General features: G+C 41.9%; 1 protein-coding gene across 1 annotated transcript; it reads right to left on the reverse strand.

Moving 5' to 3' along the window:
* Positions 1 to 5,268: 5,268 nt before the first annotated feature.
* Positions 5,269 to 20,924, reverse strand: GDAP1 (ganglioside induced differentiation associated protein 1). Its single transcript, XM_006086343.3, has 6 exons — positions 20,808 to 20,924; positions 19,337 to 19,529; positions 9,265 to 9,438; positions 7,931 to 8,025; positions 6,694 to 6,808; positions 5,269 to 5,704 (listed from the first exon to the last, which is right to left on the reverse strand). The coding sequence occupies exons 1-6, from the start codon at positions 20,922 to 20,924 to the stop codon at positions 5,322 to 5,324; spliced, it is 1,077 nt and encodes a 358-aa protein (XP_006086405.1). The 3' UTR covers positions 5,269 to 5,321.
* Positions 20,925 to 21,393: the final 469 nt, after the last annotated feature.

Genomic DNA, 21,393 nt, shown 5'->3' on the forward strand with positions numbered 1-21,393 from the left:
ATCAGACTACATTTTCCTTTAATTCTATGAATACATCTTGTCCTTTAGCTGCTTTAAAGTCTGATAACTCCAACATTTGAATCACATCACATGTGTTTCTGTTTTCTACTTTTTTTATTGACTGTGGATCCTATTTTCCTGCATCTTTGCACGTCTGGTCATTTCTTTACTGTGTACTGGGTATTCTTAGTGATACATTAGCGAGACTCCAAAGCTGTTGCCTTCCCTCTGAAGAGTATTGATCCTTGTTCAGTTAGTGGCTAATAACCTCTCAATTGTGTAGGTTTGTTCGTATGCTTTGTTATGGGGAATATGGAGAAACCTGAGGTGTTTCCCAAGCACTGCTAATGGACAGGACTCCACCCCCAAAATCCATCCCCCCTGCAGATCTTGTCAGGACTTGGTTCTGGCTGTTCAGCTGGGTGCAGGGCAGTGGTCTTCAACTGGAGGTGATTTTCTCCCTAGGCAACATGTGGCAATACCTGAGGACATTGCAGATTGTCACAACAGGAGATCAAGGGGGAGCTACTGGCATTTAGTGGGTACAGGCCCGAGATGCTGCTAAATATCCTGCAACATGCAAAAAAGCTCTACATAAGAATTATCTGGACCAAAATATTAATAATTCCAAAACTTAAAAACTCTGGTCTAACTTAGGCCTTACTAGGGTATGGTCCACTCTGCCTGGAATGGACCACCAATGACTTCCATCACTACTTGGATTCTAATCTCTCTGGTGAGCACCTCTCTGGTGAGTCTAAAATAGTTGTGTTCTAAGGATGCTGGGTTTTGATGGGCGGATTTTTAGTTCATATTGTTTTCTCAGTGTCAACCTTTACTTTCTTTTGTGCATTGAACTTACTAAGTGTGGCATCTCTGAAAGTATATCATCATATTTTGATTATGATGTATAGTTGATGATGTTTATGGTTGACTTCGTTGAATATCAGATTCTTAAATTCAAAAGATAGCTTAATCTGATGACACAAAAAGTTATACATACAGAAAAAATGTATGAAAAAATCACCTGTCTGATTAGGAATTACAGTGGGGCCTTGACTTACGAGTTTAATTTGTTCCAAGACCGAGCTCGTTAAGGAGCTCGTTAACTCAAATTACTCTAAACTCAATGCAAAAAATCGGCCAAGAGACAGCTGGCATCTCAAAAAACTCGTTAGTCGGGACACTCGTAAGTCAAGGCCCCACTGTAGCTAGTACGTATGGATGTGAATATTGCTGTGTTGGCATGGAAACCTGACCCTTTGCACTACATTTCATTAACATCTTTTATTTGCACCCATACCATTGGTTTCTCCTAATAGCGGAATTTAATGACAACATACTGTAATCATAGAGCCAGTGTACAAATATTGAATAAAGTGAAAGGTTGAAGACAGAAACTTCTAACCTTCCCAAAGGAGTTTCATGACAAGGCCCTATGACTGAGATGCACCACCTCCTTGAGTCAGGGTACATCAAGGCCCATCATCAGCATGTTTTGTCAGAAGCTCCACATGGCCTTGTCGTCTTGTACCTCAGCACCTGCTCTACCCCATTCGCACCTTCTGAACCACGTGACAGTCCTTCCTCCCTCCTAAGTCAAAACCCAAGGCTACAGGGTATTGCTTTTATCATGCACTGGCTGCCTTTCTAATCCTCCACAAAGCGAGTTCTCTTTCTCTCCCCCTCTCTTCATTTGCATTATGCAATACACAATTAAAACTTATCCTCACTCTAGAAATTATACTCCCTCACTCGGCTTCAAATCTACTACCTTACCTAGTAAAACACACGTGTTCTGGGGAATTGGACAATCAAGACATTCTGATTTGAATGGTGGAGAGAATATAAATGGGCCAAATATTTGGCATGAACAATGTGAAGGTGATGTCCAAATGCCAAATTATTTGTTGCATTCATTTGATTTTTGTGTCTTTACCATGGTGCTTTTCGTTTCTGAAAAGACTACAGAGTTGTATATGCACGTGAATTTCCCTGGGTATTCAAAATTGCTCCTTTTTCTGTTTGTGTTTGCCTACTTAGGGAAAATAAGGTCAATTTAATTTTCATTTAATTTGCTTTGCTCACTATAAAACAAAAGTAGTACTCAGTTTCTACTTGATGGTTAGAATAATAGCTAAGCTTACCAAGGCCAGAAATATGGATGGTAACTTGAATATTTATCATCTATAAGTCAATAGAAGGAAGAGAATTAGCTATATCAAAATAGACATAAATATCATCAGTAGAGTCATATTTGAAACCCAGTAAATATGTAACAAAACTGTTTTGAAAAAAAATACTTTCTCATTGTTTATCATTTTCATGCTACCCTCTGTGAGGTGGCTGGCTACAAAAGAGATCCTTTAATGATGAGGATCAATATGTAATTCTTTAAGCTGCCATTCATTTTAACCATAAAATTGTGTGTATGTAAGTAAATCATGGGTCGGTAATTTTTGTTATAAGGAGAATGTGGCATTCTATTGCTATATATCTTGAATACCTAACTTCTGCTTGTTTTACTATTTCCCACATTATGCTTTGACTTTAAATGAAACAAACACATCTGTTTTCTCAAAAAGATTACAAAATTAGTACTTGCAGGGCACATATTTCTTTTCCAATTATTTTTATTTCTCTTACAGGCAGAATAGTATCTTGATCTCTTTATTACATTCCACAACACCAAAATATCTACAACTCTGTGTCAATGTCAACAACTACTAAAAATTGAGCAAGCAATTTACAACTATCTGCAATTAAGGAAATGGGATTCCAAAGGCATATCATTGCAATAACAATAAAATAGCATTTATGCATTAAGACACAAATAGCCATCATAAATTTAGTACCTCGGGCATTTTTCTAATTGTGATAGTTATACAAATTTGGGAAACTGAGGAGCACATTGGCCAGGCACCAATGATCATGAAAAAGGAAACACATAAAAGTGCCGATCTTGCTGATAGTACGTGTTCAGCTCTTCAGCTTGACATGGTGTTGTCCCTTCCAATTCACCAGAAATCAATACCACATGTGCCTCAAGCTTTTCTACAGATGAATGATTTGATGAAGATGTCCTCATTTCGGAAACTGAGATCATTCATGTTTATCTTCAGTTGAAACATTTCAGAAGGCTTTGCTGAACCTAAAGAACGCCCAGTCTCAGACTGCTGGGTGATCAGCGACATCTAGTGGCCATGATACCCCTAAACAGACATTTTTAAAGTATAATCTCAAGGGTGGTCATAAAACAAGCGAAATGTCCGCAATGCATCATCTTTAATATTGATACAAGCTTATTTCCAATGAAACTGTATCGGAAAATTACAGACACTTCCTAGTAGATTTTCTCTGATTCAGTAATGACATAAATTTAAGGAAAAGCCAGCACTGGCTTCTAATCTTTATTCTTAATGAACAGCCCTCACATTGATAAATACCCTTTGTAGTTTTATAAAAATCTAATTTAGGTTTTTTCATGTCTGAGTTCTTGCTCCTAACAAGGTAACAAATAACACTGCGAACTACTGAATAATCAGTTTTGTGGATCTTTTATGAGTACATGGATCGGAATGTTCCAGCAACAAATTTCACTCTATACAACAGTGCACTGAGGCGCAAAATTAAGACATTACTAGTATAAAAGCTGCCTGTCTATTAATGATTGTTGGATTGAGTTCACACCGGAAATGTTATTAATTTTTTGTAAACACAGAACATCCAGTTCATTAAGCTTTTCTGAAACAACTGGATCATGAAATGGAATTATAGAAGCCTTTGACCATCAGAAAATCATTGTTCCCTAGGAATGACTGATTCCTATGAAAGAAATAGTCAGGCCAGTCTTTGGCTATCTTGCACAGCCAATGGGGGGGGCGTCCAAGCAAACTTATGTTGCTCCTGGACCCTTGGCTCCTTATTGTCCCTTGGCTCCTTATTGTCTCTGCCAGAGACCTGACACCGCTCCCAAGGCCTTTCTGCCCAGCTCTAGAGCATCTCTGTGTGCCTCTGAGCCAGACTGTCGGATGCAGCTCTATGGCTGTTCGTGGGACACACTGGGCTTGTCCTTTCCACGTGGACTCAGGCACCCCCAAGATGCCTAGATGTATATGAATGAATATTGGTGACATTCCTACCTAGCCATTTACTTCATTTCCTGTAAATTAACTGCCAAGGGCTAAGACTAGACCTTTCTCTTCCTCTGGAACCTTCTAAAGATTTGTTGATGATCATAAACAGATGCAAGGCCTGGACAACAGTTTTTGGATGAACACACCAGCCTCCCAAATGCAGAATGGGCACCGTTAGTACTCCCAGCTCATCAAAACCCACTACCCAGCCACATGTGACTGGACACAACAGTCCATAGGCACCATCGAATTGGGGAACCATGAAAAGAAAGGAACCTTTTCTATGTCACTTCATATCTTCATGTAAATGCTAGGCAGACATGCTTGGGTGGGCATCTCACACCAAAGTACATGAGCAGTTCATCTTATTAAATCAATGGATGTAAGCGTGATTCATATGCATTCAAATGAGGTGCTGTAAATATAAAGCCTGGGTTTTCTCCAGCCCACTCCACCTCATAAATCCTTGGCCTTGTTTTCCCAAGGTTCTCAGCTACGGGAGGATGTGTGGGCAGTGGGCACAGGTCATCACAGTAATGTTTCCTTAGGGGACAGGCAGCCCTGGGTGGCTCTGGAGGCTCCTGGAAATTGAACTCCACTGCTCTGCTCTGTACAGCGTAGACTTCATTCTCCCTTTCTCCCTCTCCCTTTTCCCTTTGCCTCCCTTATTTGTGCCTGAAGCCAGCTGTGCTAACATGGAGCATTGTTGCACCCTGCTGCTGTCTGAACCCCATGCTGTAACAAATATTATGTCTAAATTCCAGGGGCAAATACTGCTAACTACTCAGCACTCAGCATATCAAGATAGTCTCAGATAAAGAGCTATGGGCAACCTCGAGTTATTATTACTGTCTGCTTGTAATAATAACCTCCCCCCCAAAAAAAAAAAATTCAGAACCTAAACTGGCATTTTGAGGTCAAGGACTACTCTCTACCTATCAGCATTAACATACCTGGCCCCTGCGCATGTTTTAAGGAGAGATTAGGTTAGGTTTGCAAGTCAGTAATCGTAACGTTACCAGCCCCGTCATGTTCATTGCCACCTCCCTGACATCAACTACCCAAAGAGTAAAGTAAGATATGGTTTGTGCTGGTTGCCCAGGGTCATTCTTCCCTGGGCCTGGCAGGGTGGACAAGGCTGAGCTAAATGGTAGGGTGAGTTGCCACCACCGGATCCCCGCAAGCCTAGAAATAACTTGGTCTGGGTCTAATTATTAATACCAGGTTTCCAAATCGCTTTCTGAACAGCATGAAAGCAAAATAACCCACCCCTGCGAGCAAACCAACCACAAGGGTGGTGCCAAGAACTTTGGGGGCCCTCTTCCTGGCCACCCGGAGTGCTGTGGGCAGCACCGCGGAGATTAAGATATTGTTGACATGCCCTAAAACCTTGTTAAATGTTTTCCTCTTCAAGACACGCTCGTAATAGGTTTCCAAGTTGGGTCGCTTTCCATTTCCCCAGTTTCTCCTCGCAAACCCCAGGAACTTCAGGCGATGCAGAGTGACAGCGAGCGAGACGTCGGCCAGGGTGAAGGACTCTCCGCAGAGCCAGGGCTGGCGACCTTCTTCTAATCAGAGAAAGGGACACGGAGAGTTAGGGCCGCGCCCACCGCACAGGCAGACCCTACCTGGCATCTTGCGTCTCAGTCTTGAGGGCAGGTGTGAGGACAGCAGGAGATGAAGGCCATGGTACATCTTCCTGGCAATCCTACTCGGCGAGTAATTTTATGCTAAAAACCAAGTCCATGCATACATATCCCAAGCTCAGGGAGACTTAACATCTGCCAGCCACCTCGGTCCCTGAGTGAAGCCGGGGTCATTTGAGCTCAAAGCCTATCTATCATTGAGGATAGCAACAATAACACTGCATTTAGCAAAGCCCTGGTATCTAATTGTTGGTCAGTCTGCATCGACGTGAAATAGGACCCCTGAAGGATTTTTCTGCACAATTTAGATTATGATTGTGGAATTCCAACCTCGCCCGTCTCACAAACGTGCCATTGCAGCAGTTAGTTTAGTTGAATAACCTGAGCAGGTGCTTGAATGTTCCCTCTAATTCTTTCCTTAGGCAGGGGCACAACTTCTCATCTGCAGTCAAGTATGAACTGGGGCCAGCACGTGCAGACGTGCAGGCCACCTGGGGAGCATCCACGCATTGCACCTGTGCACCTGACTTAGCCGTGCAGCCAGGGCTCAGGTGCAAGCACGCCGCCCACGTCCAGGGTGCTATTCCAGTTGACAACAAAGTTGAGGACCCCGTTAGCTGAAACTTGCTTCCAATAGGGACTCTGTTACACTTCCCATAGTGACTGAGAGCAGCACTCACCGAGTGACATTTCAGGCCCGACTTTATGGATATTCCTAAAGCTCACCTATTATTTCCCTAAACAGAGGAAATACCTAACTCCTCCGGCATGGAGGCTCTCAGCTTCTCAGGATTGTTTACTGAATTCAAACTGCCCATGAAAATAATGAAAGAGCACTGTTACTGAAATCTAAGGCTGTTCCCATAAAGACTCGTGGTGTCCAGGAAAAAGGAATACAAATGAGAACCTACCTGGGGTTTCTTCGTTTCTTCTTTGCAGCTCGGTTTCCACCTGATCCAAGACTTTCTCCAACTCATCCAGGATTTTCTTCAAATATTTGACATTGTCATGGTCAAGCAGCTTCGACTAATTAACAAAAATAACGCAATAGATTAGTTAAGCCAGTAGAAACAAGCGCTGTAGAGCAAAGCAGATAGACACTATTGTAGAGTTGGGAACTGTTTGTTGTAAATGAGAACAATTAGAATAGCTTCGTTAAAGCGAAAGCTAAGTTGGGGGGAAATGCGCGGCTGTGCACATGCCCCAGGGCCAGGGCCACTGCCCACTGGCCACTCCTGTGGACCAGAGGACCAGAGAGGGCGAAGACGATGAGGGGCACAGAGATGCTTCTCGGGCCCAGCTCAGGAGTGGAACGTCAGCAGGCTTTGCTGAGTGAATAACTGGAATAACTGACGGCTGGGGGCTGAGGGGGAAATCTGAAGGCGGTGAGGGAAGCAGCGAGTGGAGAACGAGCAGTGCTGTGTGCAGGTGTCCCCTTTCTTCTGAGAAGCTCCTTTCGCTCAGATACGGTAAAGGAAGATGGGAAGCTGAGGGAGGGGGAGGTGCTGCTTGCTACATCTTTAATATGGGAGGAGCTGGCACGCACTGCTGGGCCATAGGGAAGGATCAACAGAAAGAGAAAGGCCGCCTGGTCAGCGTGGCTCAGTGGCTGAGTGTCGGCCTATGAACCAGGTCACAGTTCGATTCCCAGTCAGGCCACATGCCTGGGTTGCGGGCTCGATCCCCCAGTGGGGGACGTGCAGGAGGCAGCCAATCAATGATTCTCTCTCATCATTGATGTTTCTAGCTCTCCCTCCCTCTCCCTTCCTCTCTGAAGTCAATAAAAATCTTTTTTTTAAGAGAGAAAGAGAGGTCAACTGTAACTGATGAAGCCTTTAGGAGCCAGGTAAGCCACAGACAGAGGGCAGCCTAGGCCTGATGCACAGAGTACCTCAAATGTGTTGTTAACCTGCTCTTACCTTTTGTGCTTGTGCTTGGGAACCAGCATGCACAATATCCGCTGTCTAAGCAGCTGTTGTTAGGTTTGAATATCAAGAAAAATTCTTTCTGAAAGCACAGCATGAGCCACCGGTAAATGGTGTGCTGGTGACCTGCAATCTTTAATAGGAGATGTTCTAGAAACAGTGCTAACGGTAGAACATTTAGCACAAACAGTGGCTGTCAGCTGAGGACACCTGGTCTACTCACTTTCAGGCGCTTCTGTTTTGCGATGTAGGCCTCCTGCAAATCTGGGTTTTCTTCAGCAAGTTTCTTCAGTTCGGACTCTGTGTTACCAATTTGGCCTGATAAGGAAATCATTTTTGAAACAGAAAATTATTTCCTTCCTTCTGTGTGAGAAACAAGGAGAAGCAGGAAACTCGACGGTAAGAGCAGGAGTTCAGGGGCTCAGGCCCTGCCTCTGCCTCGGGCTCACCCTCTCTGTGCCTCAGTTTCGTCACCTTTAACGTGGGCCTCTCAGAGTACCTGCTCAGGGGCAGGATTCAGTGAGAAGCGCCTGGAAAGAGCTGAGGGAAGACCCAGACGTCATAAATGCTGGGTGCAGGGTACTTGCGCTACCTTCCCATACCTTTCAAGTTTTCTGTAAGGAACTTCTATATGAAGAGGAGGGCAAAGCCTTATTTAAAATATATATACAAATTCTAGGTGACAGAATTGTATCTATCAGAATACTTGTTTCAAATCATAGACCAGTCCTTATGAAGAGTAGGGGAAGCAAGAGGAAGCTGAGAAGCAGGAAGAGAGAGGAGAAAAAGAGAGTGTAGAAGAGGAGGGAAGGGAAGGGAGAGGAGAAGAGGGAGGAGGAGAGGTACCAAAAAGAAAGAAAAATAACATAAGAGAATGATAAAGGTGGGGCTTGGTTTTTGGAAAGGATATTGTTTCTAGGTTTAGAAGATGTAGGTGTGTGTTTCTAGTCAGACATCCACAGAGTCTGACCACAACCACCATCCCCAATTTTCTTGTCCCCAATTACTGTGCCACAGCGCACCCTTCTGCTGCTCTACACCTCATGTAGCAACCCTACTCCTTCCTCGGGCAGGACAGGATGGAAGAGAGCTGGACGGCTCAATTCAAGCTCTGTAATTCTGCAATCACTGGATTTAGAGTAAAAGTGAAACAGCCTAAAGTTTGGCTCCCTCACATAATGAAAGGGAAGAACGAGAAATGTGAACTCAGTTGCCTCTGTTCCCCACAGATCCCAGCTTTCCTGATTCCCGGTCCAGCTGTCCACGAGAACACGTCATGCCCTTTACTTTTCCACAGGTCACTCTTCTGAGTTTTATCCAAACTTGGCCCTCAAAGCCGAGAGCTGGGAAATCGGGACCTATAGACCATAAATGTCCAGCTGGACAGCTGAAGCACTGATTAACCTGGGTGCATGGTCCGTCTATCACATGCCCGTCCATGAAGCAAACTCAACAACTCTGTTCCCATCGCCTCTCAATGCTCATGAGATAGGCTAGACCTTAAACGAATTAAAAGAAACCCAGGACAGAATTCAGGTCTTTAAGATTTTTACATACTGCGAATCCTTGTTGTTGCATAAGCTGGGATCATGGAGTCCACGGTTAGCTCCGGATGCAAAATGCAGCCATGTGTATAGGCATCCATTGGCAAGGAGTCGAGCAGTTCCCGATAGTGTTGTACCCGTGGGTAATACATGCTTTCTTTATCAGGCATTAACTTGGGTGTTTTTTCTAAAGTGCATATACAAACACACACACAAACATTAAAGGAAAAGTTACAAATGAAATATTACATCAGAAACAAAAACCCAACCATCTCATCATTAACATTTTCGATATTATATCAAGGCTTTAAAAGATATCTCCCGAGCTCAGAGATTCAAATTTTGAAATGGCCTAATGTACCAGGCCAGATCCCAAATCATGATCATTCTGGCATTCTCACACTTCTCCGCCTTACAAATTACTACTCAACCCTCAAGGTCTAGCTATGCCAGCTCTTCAAAGAGCATTCCCTGACCTCCTACAACTACCAGCATCTGACTAGGCCAGGTGTGCCTTCCTCTGTACACACAAAATACCGTGAGCATACTCCATTAGAGCCCTGATCACCTTAATTATTTGTATCTTTTTGCCCCATGAACCTCTGCAGGGTAAGGGGCCTGTGGTCCAGGGTCTAGCATAGTGCCCCATATATTTCAGGCCCTTGGTAAAGGTTGGTTAAGAATGCAAGCTCATTACAGACAGAGGTGCAGGGGCTACTCTCTCCTAGGTTCCAAATAATACCAAGAGTTACCCTATCGATGCTATGTGAATGTAAAATGACAATCTTCATGGAATTTCTAATATGTTATCTCTGGAAAGTGGATTTTACATGAATCCTCATTTTCTGGTTAAAATCTAGACTATAGACTCCTTGAGGGCAAGGACCATGTTCTCTTTTGCATCCTCAGTACTTAATATCATATTTGGCTCAAAATAGGTACACAGTAAATTTTAATTAACAAATTAATTAATACATTCCCAAATTACTAGGAATTATAGACAATAGCAGACACATGTATTCATGGTTTCACTTTCCATTGCTTCAGCTACCTGCATTCAAACATGATCCAAAAACATTAAACGAAAAGTTCCAGAAATAAACAATTCATACGTTTTACATTGCACGCCATTCTGAGTAGCGTGATGAAATTTCATGCTGTCCCTTCCTGTTAGTCACTTAGTAGCTGTCTCAGTTATCAGATCAAGCGTAGCAGCATCACAGAGCTTGTGTTCAAGTCACCCTTTTTATTTCATAATAGTCCCAAAGGCATTCACATAACTTTTATTGCAGTGTATTATTATAACTGTTCTGTTTTATTATTGTTATTGTTAATCTCTTCCTGTGTCTAATTTATAAATTAAACTTTATTATAGATATGTATGCATAGGAAAAAATATGATATGTAGGGTTTGGTACTATCCACAATTTCAGCCATCCACTGGGGGTCTTGTATCTATCTCCAACAGAAAAGGGGACTAGTGTATTTGAGCTGGAGAAGCTCTGAGGGCACTGAGATATAGAAGCCAAGAAATTCTCCCAAGATCCCACAGCTAATTAGAGGCAGAACAAGAACTAAAGTCATCTATCTCTTAATACAGTGCTCTGGTTTATTCCATCATCATAACATCTTCAAAGAGCTTACTTTCAGAGACTATCTAAGGATGATGAAGATGAATTGCATGACCCAAAGGTGAGGTCAATGTCCCTTCAAAATCACTTTCCACTTCTGCCTCTCCAACTGCCCAGAAAAAAAAAAGGCAACTACCTTATTCCAACGAGTGAAAAGAACAGTCTCAATTTTATTGATTTATTCCTCCGTTTGGGTTATTTATTGAACTTAGAATCCTTTTGAGCATGACCCACTCATTCATAAGTGTTGACAATTCAGAGTTGGTTGCAGGGAAGATTTCATAATGCCAGACCAAGTAGAACAAGTTTTTGAAGCCAACAGGCTATTTCTGACTCTCTAAGAAAACACAAGATGGATTATTCTTCTAACTGCTAGGTTATCCAATTCTGAAGGCTGCATTAGGATCATCCAGAATGAAGTGTCAGCTATACACCACCTGCCAACAGTGGATTTACCCAACCAGAGCATACTTCCTTGCTGACCTTTCAAAATCTCTTGATCTCAGTGTATTACTGGGATGCCAACCAATCAATGCACGGTACACGCATCCCACTTCCATGAGTACAACACACTGGATGCCTTCTAAGGTCCTTAAAATGTTGAGAGTTCTTAACCTTTTGTGTGCCACCATGCTCTGCTCAAAATATTGTTCTTAAATGTGTAAAATACAAGCTGTGTTAGCACTCCTGTGGTCAAGTAATCCATTATGAGAAACACTCATTCTGAGGAGATTCTTGCCCTTGATCATGAGTCCCAGAAAGAGAAGACCTGAGCTGACCCTCCGGTCTGGGGCTGAGGCCAGCCTGTATGAGGCAAACTCCAGCTAATCTACAAGACATGTAATCATGAAAATAAATTCTTGTTGTTTTTTAAAAAATGCATAAAATACAAACATAGGACTGTATAGGAAATTGATTATATAAAAACTAGAGGCTCGATGCACGAAATTCGAGCAAGAGTAGGCCTTTGCAGTCCTGGTGGCTGCCTGGATCCCTCCCTCGAAGCCCCAGGCAGTGGCTTCCTTGATGCCGCTGCTGCAGCTCCGGCTTTGACTGGTAGGACTTCTGGTCTAATTATCATATTACACTTTTATTATTATAGATACAGTTAAGAAAGTAATTTTAAATGATAAAATACTAATATGGGTGCCTGTGTGTTAATACATTAACAAGATCTAGCAGCAGGTCTATCATAATTTCAAAATAATAGGAGCATAAATGGTAATTTTAAATACAGTGGGGCCTTGACTTACGAGTTTAATTTGTTCCGAGACCGAGCTCGTTAAGGAGCTCGTTAACTCAAATTACTCTATCAACTCAATGCAAAAAATCCGCCGAGAGACAGCTGGTATCTCAAAAAACTCGTTAGTCGGGACACTCGTAAGTCAAGGCCCCACTGTATCTGCAATAACTTGATACACTATGAGCACATCTGTGATTTCTATTGGTAACAAAGTCACAGGCACTCCTGCTACTGCTGTGGATTATGCCTACATTAGAAAGGAGAGGAAATAATAAATTTCTACCAGAAATTAGTGAAAACAAGATATAATTTCCCCCATCTAAGTAAGATCTCAAATCTCCTGAATTCTGTTCATAGACCACGAAGGGCAAAGTGTGGTCTGAGAATCCCTTAGCTTTCCCAAGACACTCTCAGGGGCTCCACAGTGTCAAAGCTGTTTTTATCGTAACTCTAAGATGTTGATTGTTTTCCCACTCTGCTCTCTCAGTGTACAGCGTTGCTGTGCAGGGGCTGCCTGACTCCTCCTTCCCACAGTTCATGGCACATAGGCGTGCGCGTTCTTGTGTTTCAAACTGCTTTCCGCTTTCATTTCCAGTGTGGTCGATATTGATAGATGTGGCCCAGGTATCTTTAATAATTTCTAACACAAAGCGACCCAGAAACCAAAAAGTTTAAGAACCACTGCTTTAGGACTCTAAGAACCTCAGCTTAATACCATCAATGGGCCAGCATTTTTAAATGCTTCCCAGGTGGTTAAATTCATGGCTCCTGGCCCTGGCTGCCTTCCAGTGCCAGGCCTGAGGCTAGTGTCCAGGAGAGCAGCCACCTCCCCCTGGAAAGTGAAAGAGCAGGAAAAAGAGGTCTGGTTGCTTTCTGGGGAGGGAGGCTTCATGCGGCCAGGCCTGAACTCTTCCAATGTTGAAACGCATGCAAATAATGTTCTTGACTCAGTACGCCACTGCTATGTAACTCTCTCCCGAAACGCTGTGTCAGAGCAGAAAACACCCGCAGGTCCTGCTTCTCTTCAGTCTCAGCCTCTCCCGAGCACGCCCTGTCCAGCGCCACGTGCGCCATGGGCCGCCACCTCCTGTCACCAGAGCATAGCAGTCAAAACACAGCTGGGAATTTCCTTTGAACTATACAGATCTGCCCTCTCACTCTCATCAACTTTTATTTGCCAGTCCTTTCAACTTTGTTATAATCCTGCGAAAATTAATAAACAAAACCCTCATTTCAATGGAGTGGGGAGGCTGGGAGAACTCTAACACGAAGTGTCTCTCATAGCTCACTACTGACCCCATAGGGAGACGCACCAGCGCCTCCAGCATACTCCTCCTACCCAAGCTGGAGGAGGAAAAGGGTCCTCCCAGCCCAGTAACAGCTCCACCAACGGGAGGCCTCCAAACTCAGCCAATGAGAAGTCACTATACTTTGAGCTTTCAATTTCCTCCAATGGATTCGTCCTTTACAACACTCCCTCCTATGTCCATACAAGAGTGTGTTCCTCTTGTTTCTCTGCGCTTGCACATGGTTCACGATTAGACCACAGGTCCCAAATTGCAATTCTTTGTTGTTCCCAAATAAACACATTGTGCTGGAGAGATATCTGGCTATTTGTTAAAGGTCAATATACTAAAACTATATATACTAGTGTATATATATATATATATATACACACACACACACACACACACACACACACACACACGCACACACATACCCACTACTGGGGACCAAGCCTGTAACCTGGGCATGTGTCCTTGACCAGATTTGAACCAGGGACCCTTGAGTCCGCAGGCCCACACGCTATCCACTGAGCCAAACCAGCCAGGGTGGTAATCGAGGACTTTTAAGAAGCGGGCAGTGGGAAGAGTTCCCAGCATTGGGGAATCGGGTTGCAGTAGTGGAAGCAACGATTAGCAGTCACTGGAAGAATAAATAAAAATAAATAGCCCAGCTGGTGTGGCTTAGTGGTTGAGTGTGGACCTATGAACCAGGAGGTCATGGGTTCGATTCTGGTCAGAGCACATGCCCGGATTGCAGGCTCCATCCCCAATAGAGGGCATGCAGGAGGCAGCCAACCAATGATTCTCTCTCATCATTGATGTTTCTATCTCTCTCTCCCTCTCCTTTCCTCTCTGAAATCAATTTTAAAAAAAGAATAAATAAATAACTTGCACAAGATCTGACTTCCTAGAAGACTGAGTAGGGGACAAGACAGGTCTTGTATTGGACCTAAATTTAGGCAACAACTTAGAAAAAGGCAGATAGGCATAAAAAAGCAGAATGACGTGATAAACAACAAGGAGAGAAAACAAAAGAAGTTTTTGTGGTTTTTTAATCAGAAAAAAAAAACAATAAAAGCATTCTGCAGCCCTTTAATTCTCAAGTCTCTATATTGCTGGTGATAATAACAATGGCCTTGAGCCATTTTAAAAAATTACATTCAGTTCCAAGAGCAAAAAGTAAAAAGGATCTAAGGCCTTAAAGGCATAAGCTTCCATTATTTTACTAAATTCACTACTCTGATTGCCTGCATTCCCCAGTGATGGCAGATAAAGGAGGCATTTTATGCCTGTTTTCAAGAAAGACTCCCCCAGGTCTATTTGAAGAACCTTCAGGTCTTCTCTACTAGCTCAATGAAAACAGAGTAGATCTCATTCCTAACTCGGTCCTTTTGTTGATTTTTTTAAAATTCTACTTAGATCACTTAGTGATGACATTAGTATATAAGATAATATGCATCAACTAGCTGAATAAGATTGTACCCTTCAACAAGTCATACACCTGACCATTAGAAAATATACTAATAGTAAACAATTAAGTTAGATCAAATCTAAACACAGACAAGAAAAATTACATGGTGTCAAATTATGCACCCAGGATTTTCTGTTATATATTAAATTACCAAAATTCAATATTCACCATAATACGTCCTTGTTTCCAGGTTACCACTGGCAGTAAAAAAAATAGCATATGTTCTAGTATTTTGCAGTTATTTTATGCCCACTTTTTTTTATTATCTAGTGGCCAAATTAAAGATCACCCAAAGAGATTATGAATAGTATAAGAAATATCTGGATTTTAAATTCCTATTATTAGTGTGTATATTATATTCACTTGTCACATCCATTTCTCCTGAGTTCTCCTAGTTTTCTTACTATCATATAAATCGCTTGCTTTACTGTAACTACTCTTCATCACATGCCCAGGTAGGAAAAGTTGTCACATATATGAAAACTGGGTAGTAGTGATAGTACATGCATGTCTTGCAAGCAGGTTTGGCACCCAGCCAAATTTATAGAATGAAATTATCTTTGAAGATAAGTTATTAGTGATTTGAGGTCTTTTAAATTGGAACCTTGTACCAATTAATACCCAATAAATGTCTACTGAAAGAATGAATCAAGAGATTGCTCTTGGCCAGCCTTTGGTTGAGCAATGGAGTAGTTCTAAATTCTTCCTTTGACCCAGCCTCTGACCTCAGGAACATTCCACTGTTAAAGTACAAAATTCAACGGAGTACATTTGAAGATCTAATTGGCTTTCTTCAGTGATTCATCAATTGGGCTGATGTCAACACCAGTCTTCCATGTAACTGCTTTAAAAAATATCAAGTATAGCCATCATTCAATTTAATATTCACTTTCTTTGGCTAAAACTTGGAAAGACTGTCTTGGTGGTCAAATTTTCCCCCCAAAACTAGCAGTTATTTAATGGACTTATCTCATAAGGATGTAACTATGGAAATACTGATTACAGAGAGAGATTGAGAAAGGTCATTTTTAGTATAATCCCCAGCTGATAGACTAACACGGGATAACAGCAGTAACAGTGAAGGAGGTACCAGTTCACTACAGTCTATTCTTTAGAATGGATACACTTAATTGAAGTCTCCCTATTATAACCCTGGGCACCTATACACCTCATGAAACCCATTCACTTATCATTCTAATTTGCCAACTCCTTCACAGTTCCATCCATAACTGGACAAAATGCTACATATTCCAACCAGTTAAAAATGCAGCAGGTTACAATTCCCCATATTCTAAATAGAACCTATACTTCTGAAACAATTTCAGGTCATACTAGCCTTTTGTTTATTACTGGCTTTTATTGGTAACTCGTTAGCCAGCCAGGCCTCCCATCCTTCATTAATGGAGGTGACTTGTACAAACAACATTCACACACTACATTTAACCTTGTGAAACTTTATCTCAGTTATGTTTCCATTTTATCGTTCCATTGGAAACATTTCGTAAGCTAGTCATCATAGTAACCATCCTAGCTTTCCTGTCATTTACAAATCTAATAATGTTTCTGCTATGTCTTTATTCAAGTCATTTATGGAATCGATAGGCTCCTCAGAGAATAGAAGCCTATATGAACACCAGTAGAGATCCCTGCCCAGGTTGACATTTATTTTCAATAATTCACTTATTTTAATAATTCAAATGTATTTATTAAGTTCCTATTAAAGAATATTCACCATATGAGGCATTGGGAATACTGTCGTTAATGAGACAGACACTGTCTCTAACCTTATGATGTTTAGAGTGGTCCACAAGCAATTGAAATAATTAAAATAAAGTGAAATAAAAATTATTATAGAATAAATTAAAAAACAGTCTATGGCTAAAGGAGCAACCTAGTATAAGAAATCTAAAATGAATATTTTTCAATACAGTGGTTTATTCAACTGAAAATGTGCATTTCATCAAGCCATAGTTGCTCCTTCATTCCACAAGGGTATCATATAAAGCAATTGTAAATGCTCTGCTTAAATCAAGATACACAATATCTAGAATCATGCCTGGCACATAATAGACTCTTTTTTTAAGTGTTAATGACATTTCTAACAAGCTCCCAGTGATACCAGTGATACCAGTGCCACTGGTCAATGGAAGACACTTTAAGTAGCAAGAATTGGTAGAATTCCCCACTCTGCCTCCTTGATAACATTTGCCTATCTCTTGTCTGGCTCCTTTCCTAATCACCCTGAGTTCCTAATGGTAAATATAAAGTGTCTTAATGATAATTGCAATAACACTTGCATGTTTGTTTTTTATTTAATACTTTGGGATAAACTTCATCTGTAGATTAGACTAGTCTTCATTTATGTAACTAATTGTTCTTGTGCTGGTTTGGTATGGGTTTAGGTCCTTTAATATTAATCTTTTACAACCCTAAGACTGCTCTCCTAGGAAAGAGGAATGAGTAAGATAGGAACCAGTTGGACTTGCTTTATGTCTGCAATTGATAAAACTATGTCACCTAATCCGAGGGGACGAACAGAAGTCAAGTCACCAAGGACCTTGAATACGTTAGGGTCAGCTTCAGGCTACAAGCTAGGATTCTTGATTTCTTATTCTGTTGGTACATCAGAATTAAAGTCCTTAGTTTCCATATTTTTATCTTAACACTTAGCCCACAATGCCTCCTTCTCTGATTCAATAAATTATAATAAGAACCTAGTATTTCCCTTGTTAGAGCAGGATGCAGAATGTGTTTCAGTTTTGTTGTTATACAGTCAAAGGAAAAGGAAAAGCCTAAGGGACATGTTAAGAAAGCCTAATAATCATTAACATTACTATGTTATTAAGTAACATATTTCATATTACTAAATATCTCAGAGGAGAAACAATGTAAGGAGGAAGAGATAAGGAGAAGGCGGAGGAGGAGGAGAATGGTAGTAGCAGTAGTAATTTAAGAGACACTAACAAAAGATTAAATATGATTTTCCATTTACTGTATCATTTTAAAGCTTGTGATTATTTAAAACAGAATTCTTATACAATTATTTTTGTTTTATTCACATTATTATAATCACTTTTCCCAATAAATACAAATTATTACTTAATAGGCTTGTCCAAAGTTGAGAAAAAATGGTATTAAATCAATTAGTCATCATTTTCAATACAACCCCCAGCATATAGACTCAGAGGGATGGCAGGTAATGATGAAGGAAAAAGCCATTCATTAAATTCTTTCATTTAGATCAATGGCCACCTCTAAATAACAACTCCAGTCAGAATCCTAGAGAACTGAATAGTTGGATTAAGAGCAGAAGCAGCCCATTGCTCATCGAATTCCCTGGGGTCCCTGCCCCATTCAGGTCCCATATCTATTTTCCCTCAAAGTAGTACCTCCTCAGACATTTTTCTTGGCCAGTTTCCTTACCCAGTTTCCAGTGATTTGACGTTATATTCTGGTTTTAATTTGCCCCATTAACATCAACACAACTGATGGGAGATGGAGAGGCACTGAATCTCACACAGCTCCTTTTGCAGAAGGGTACTCTGCTGAGAGCTAGGAGCCCTGTGTTCTGTTCTCGGTCCTGCCAGTCCTGATCAGCTGTGGAATCTTGGGCAAATCAGTGAAGCCACAGTCTCCTCAGAGGATTGTCACGAGGAACAAGTGACACATGTGTAAGTGGCAATGACAATGGAAGACAGTTGGTACAATATGAAGATAGGGATTTGAAGGGCTTGCAGTCCAGCCCTACCCTGAAAAAGCTATATTAACTTAGGCAGTCCCTCATGTACAAAATGGGAATAACTAGTCTACCGCACCTGTCTCAGATGGGTTCTTTGAAGACTGAATAGAACAGAAATTACAAAATGCCTGATATAAAACAGGCTATCAATAAGTGATTGTTACTTAAAGGCACTATAATTCCTTCCAAGAGATGAAATTCAAACTATACAGGAGTTACAGGGGACAAGAACTCAAAAGTATACCAACATTCTATTCTCCCTTGCCTATAATTTATCCCTCTGTTCCCCTCTTATTGTTTTTAAGGTGGAACCATTTGGTAGAACAGATGAGACTGATTTTCATAGTGTACATTTAGAATCAATATTACGAATTTGACCTTAAGGCAACTAAATTAACCACCACAAGCCACACACCTGCAGGGTTGTTTTTTTTACATGTAAATTTAAAACATTAGAATTTGTAGTTTACATGAAATTTAAATGGAGTTGTACTGGTTTATACAAAATTTATGTTATTGGCCTAATTTATTTTTGTGTGCTTATGGAAATGGAAACGTTTTTATCACTAAACCACCATCACAAAACCAAAAAGAAAAGAAAAAAAAGGAAGAAAGGGAAGGAGGGAGGGAGGAAGGGAGGGAAGAACGGATGGAGGGAACACATAGACTTCTGTTAAAAGTAAATCCAAGAAATCACAAATAGCCTTAACATTACCATCCAGGAAAGTCTGTTCAAGATAATCAATGATCTGAGTGGCCTCACAAATAATGCTTTCCCCGTGGATAAGGACAGGCACTTCTCCAGTTGAGTTCAAACGCATAAACCAAGGCTCATTGTGCTCACTCAGGGGCAGACTTACGTCATGTTCCTCGCACTTCAATGCCTTTTCAGCAATTACCAAGCGCACCTGGAAGAGGTCACACCGGTTACCACAGAGCATGGGGGCTTTCAATTAAATGGCATCCCTGGATACCACTAGGCAGCTTTTCTGTGCTTCCCTGAGTTATGAATGTTTTCAACATCCTTTTTAGCTACAGTCCTGTGCAGCATAACTACCGTTGGGTCAACGACCGGCTGCGTATATGATAGTGGTCCCATAAGATTATAATGAAGCTAAAAATTCCTATCCCTTAGTGATGTCATAGCCATCCTAGCACCACACATTACTCATATGTTCGTGGTGACGCTGGTGTGAACAAACATACTGCACTGCCAGTCGTATAAAATTATGTGCTTGGGTACTATTATGTACAGTACATAATACCTGATAATGACAATATATGATGGTGTTACTGGTTTATGTATGTACTATACTGTACTTTATCCCGGTATTTAGAGTTTACTTGTAAAACAGTATGTCATGTTACACCAGCAGCAGCCTCATATATTTTGTTTTTACATGTCTCTTGATTGCATCATTTTCTCTTGTGTGTAAATTTAATCTCATGTAGTTTTGTACTTTAATATGCTGTACAGGCTTGTAGCCTAGAAGCCATAAACTGTACCATATTGTCTAGGTATGCAGCAGGCTGTACCATCTAGGTTTGTGGATGTGCACTCTGGGATGTTCTCAGAGCAACAAAATCGCCTGACAGTGCATTTGTCAGAACATGTCCCTGTTTAAGCCCCATGTCACTGTATTCCTGTTCTAGAATTAACAAGTCAGATACAATCTAACGTCTTGTTCCTATGAATTAGAAAAGATCGGTAATGACACTGACTCTGGCTACAATAATTCAGTCACCCTCCCCATCACCAATACTTTCTTTGTGCCCGAACCTAATTATATTCTCCCCAAAGAAGAAACTGAAATACAAATATGCTAGACCTTTTGAAAGAGAATGGATGGGAACAAAATGGAGTAAGATCGGTGTTTGGGCTGTTTGAAAGCGCTTCCCTCTGCCTTACTCTGCGAGGCCCAGGGGACAAGGCCTCCAGCCCAAACACCGAAAGTGATGCTTTTGGTCTTATTCCGTGAGTGGCAGCGCCTCGGGCATAGGCTTTCCACCTCAGGCTGATGCTCCCTGCCCCCCACTAAGGCGCATCCCTGCCCTGGAGGGAGCTTTGGTGGGGTCAGGGCCCTGGAGGCCTGTTTCCAGGTGGGCCAGCGCGGGCCAGGCCCCGAGGGAGCTGTCCTGGTGCTGAAACCCGATCCTCTCCGCCCTCCGCCGGCCGAGGCCTTTACCTTTTGGGAGCTGAAGGAATGTGTCCAATGGTACAGAATGAGCTTAACCTCCGCCTCCGACCTGCCTTCCGCCATCAAGGGCGCGCCCCCTCCCTGCTCATCCTGCATTTGAGCCATTTCGAGGTGCGCTCTGTATGTCTCCCACCCGCACTGCCCTGCAAAGCTTGGGCAGTTTTCCCGCGATGCCTCTGGGAGCCTGGAAAGAGAGTTCGTGCGGACGAACGGGCCGCTGGGAAGTGTAGTTTCTGCAGCCAGAAAACTGTGGGGCAGCGTCTGCAAAACCGGGGTGTACGTGAGCCAGAAAGCCTCTGGGGCACGGGCGTCACCGCAAGGCGCAAGTAGGCGTTTTTTTTTTAGAGGAAACAACCTAAAGTGCATCCCTGGTCATTAAAGTGGGTAATGAATAATGTTGATATAAATTACTCGTTGGTTTTGGAGGTGGAGTAGAGGTTGCTCAGATATAAAAACAGCAATTTTCCAGGATATTTAGAGTTCCTCTGGGAAAGCCCTGCCTTTGGCAGAGGGGAAGTTCCAGGTGCCAGACAAAGCAACAGGATAAGGATCTAGGTGTTGTCATTCGAAGTGG

This window comes from Myotis lucifugus, unplaced genomic scaffold (assembly GCF_000147115.1).
Source record: "Myotis lucifugus unplaced genomic scaffold, Myoluc2.0 scaffold_27, whole genome shotgun sequence".
Taxonomy (NCBI): Eukaryota; Metazoa; Chordata; class Mammalia; order Chiroptera; family Vespertilionidae; genus Myotis; species Myotis lucifugus.

Coding starts and splice junctions, on each gene's coding strand:
- GDAP1 (XM_006086343.3), bottom strand. CDS start 20,924: ATGGCTCAAATGCAGGATGAGCAGGGAGGGGGCGCGCCCTTGATGGCG. Junction 19,530..20,807: donor ATTCCTTCAGCTCCCAAAAG/GTAAAGGCCTCG, acceptor GACCTCTTCCAG/GTGCGCTTGGTAATTGCTGA. Junction 9,439..19,336: donor TGAACAGACTTTCCTGGATG/GTAATGTTAAGG, acceptor TATGCACTTTAG/AAAAAACACCCAAGTTAATG.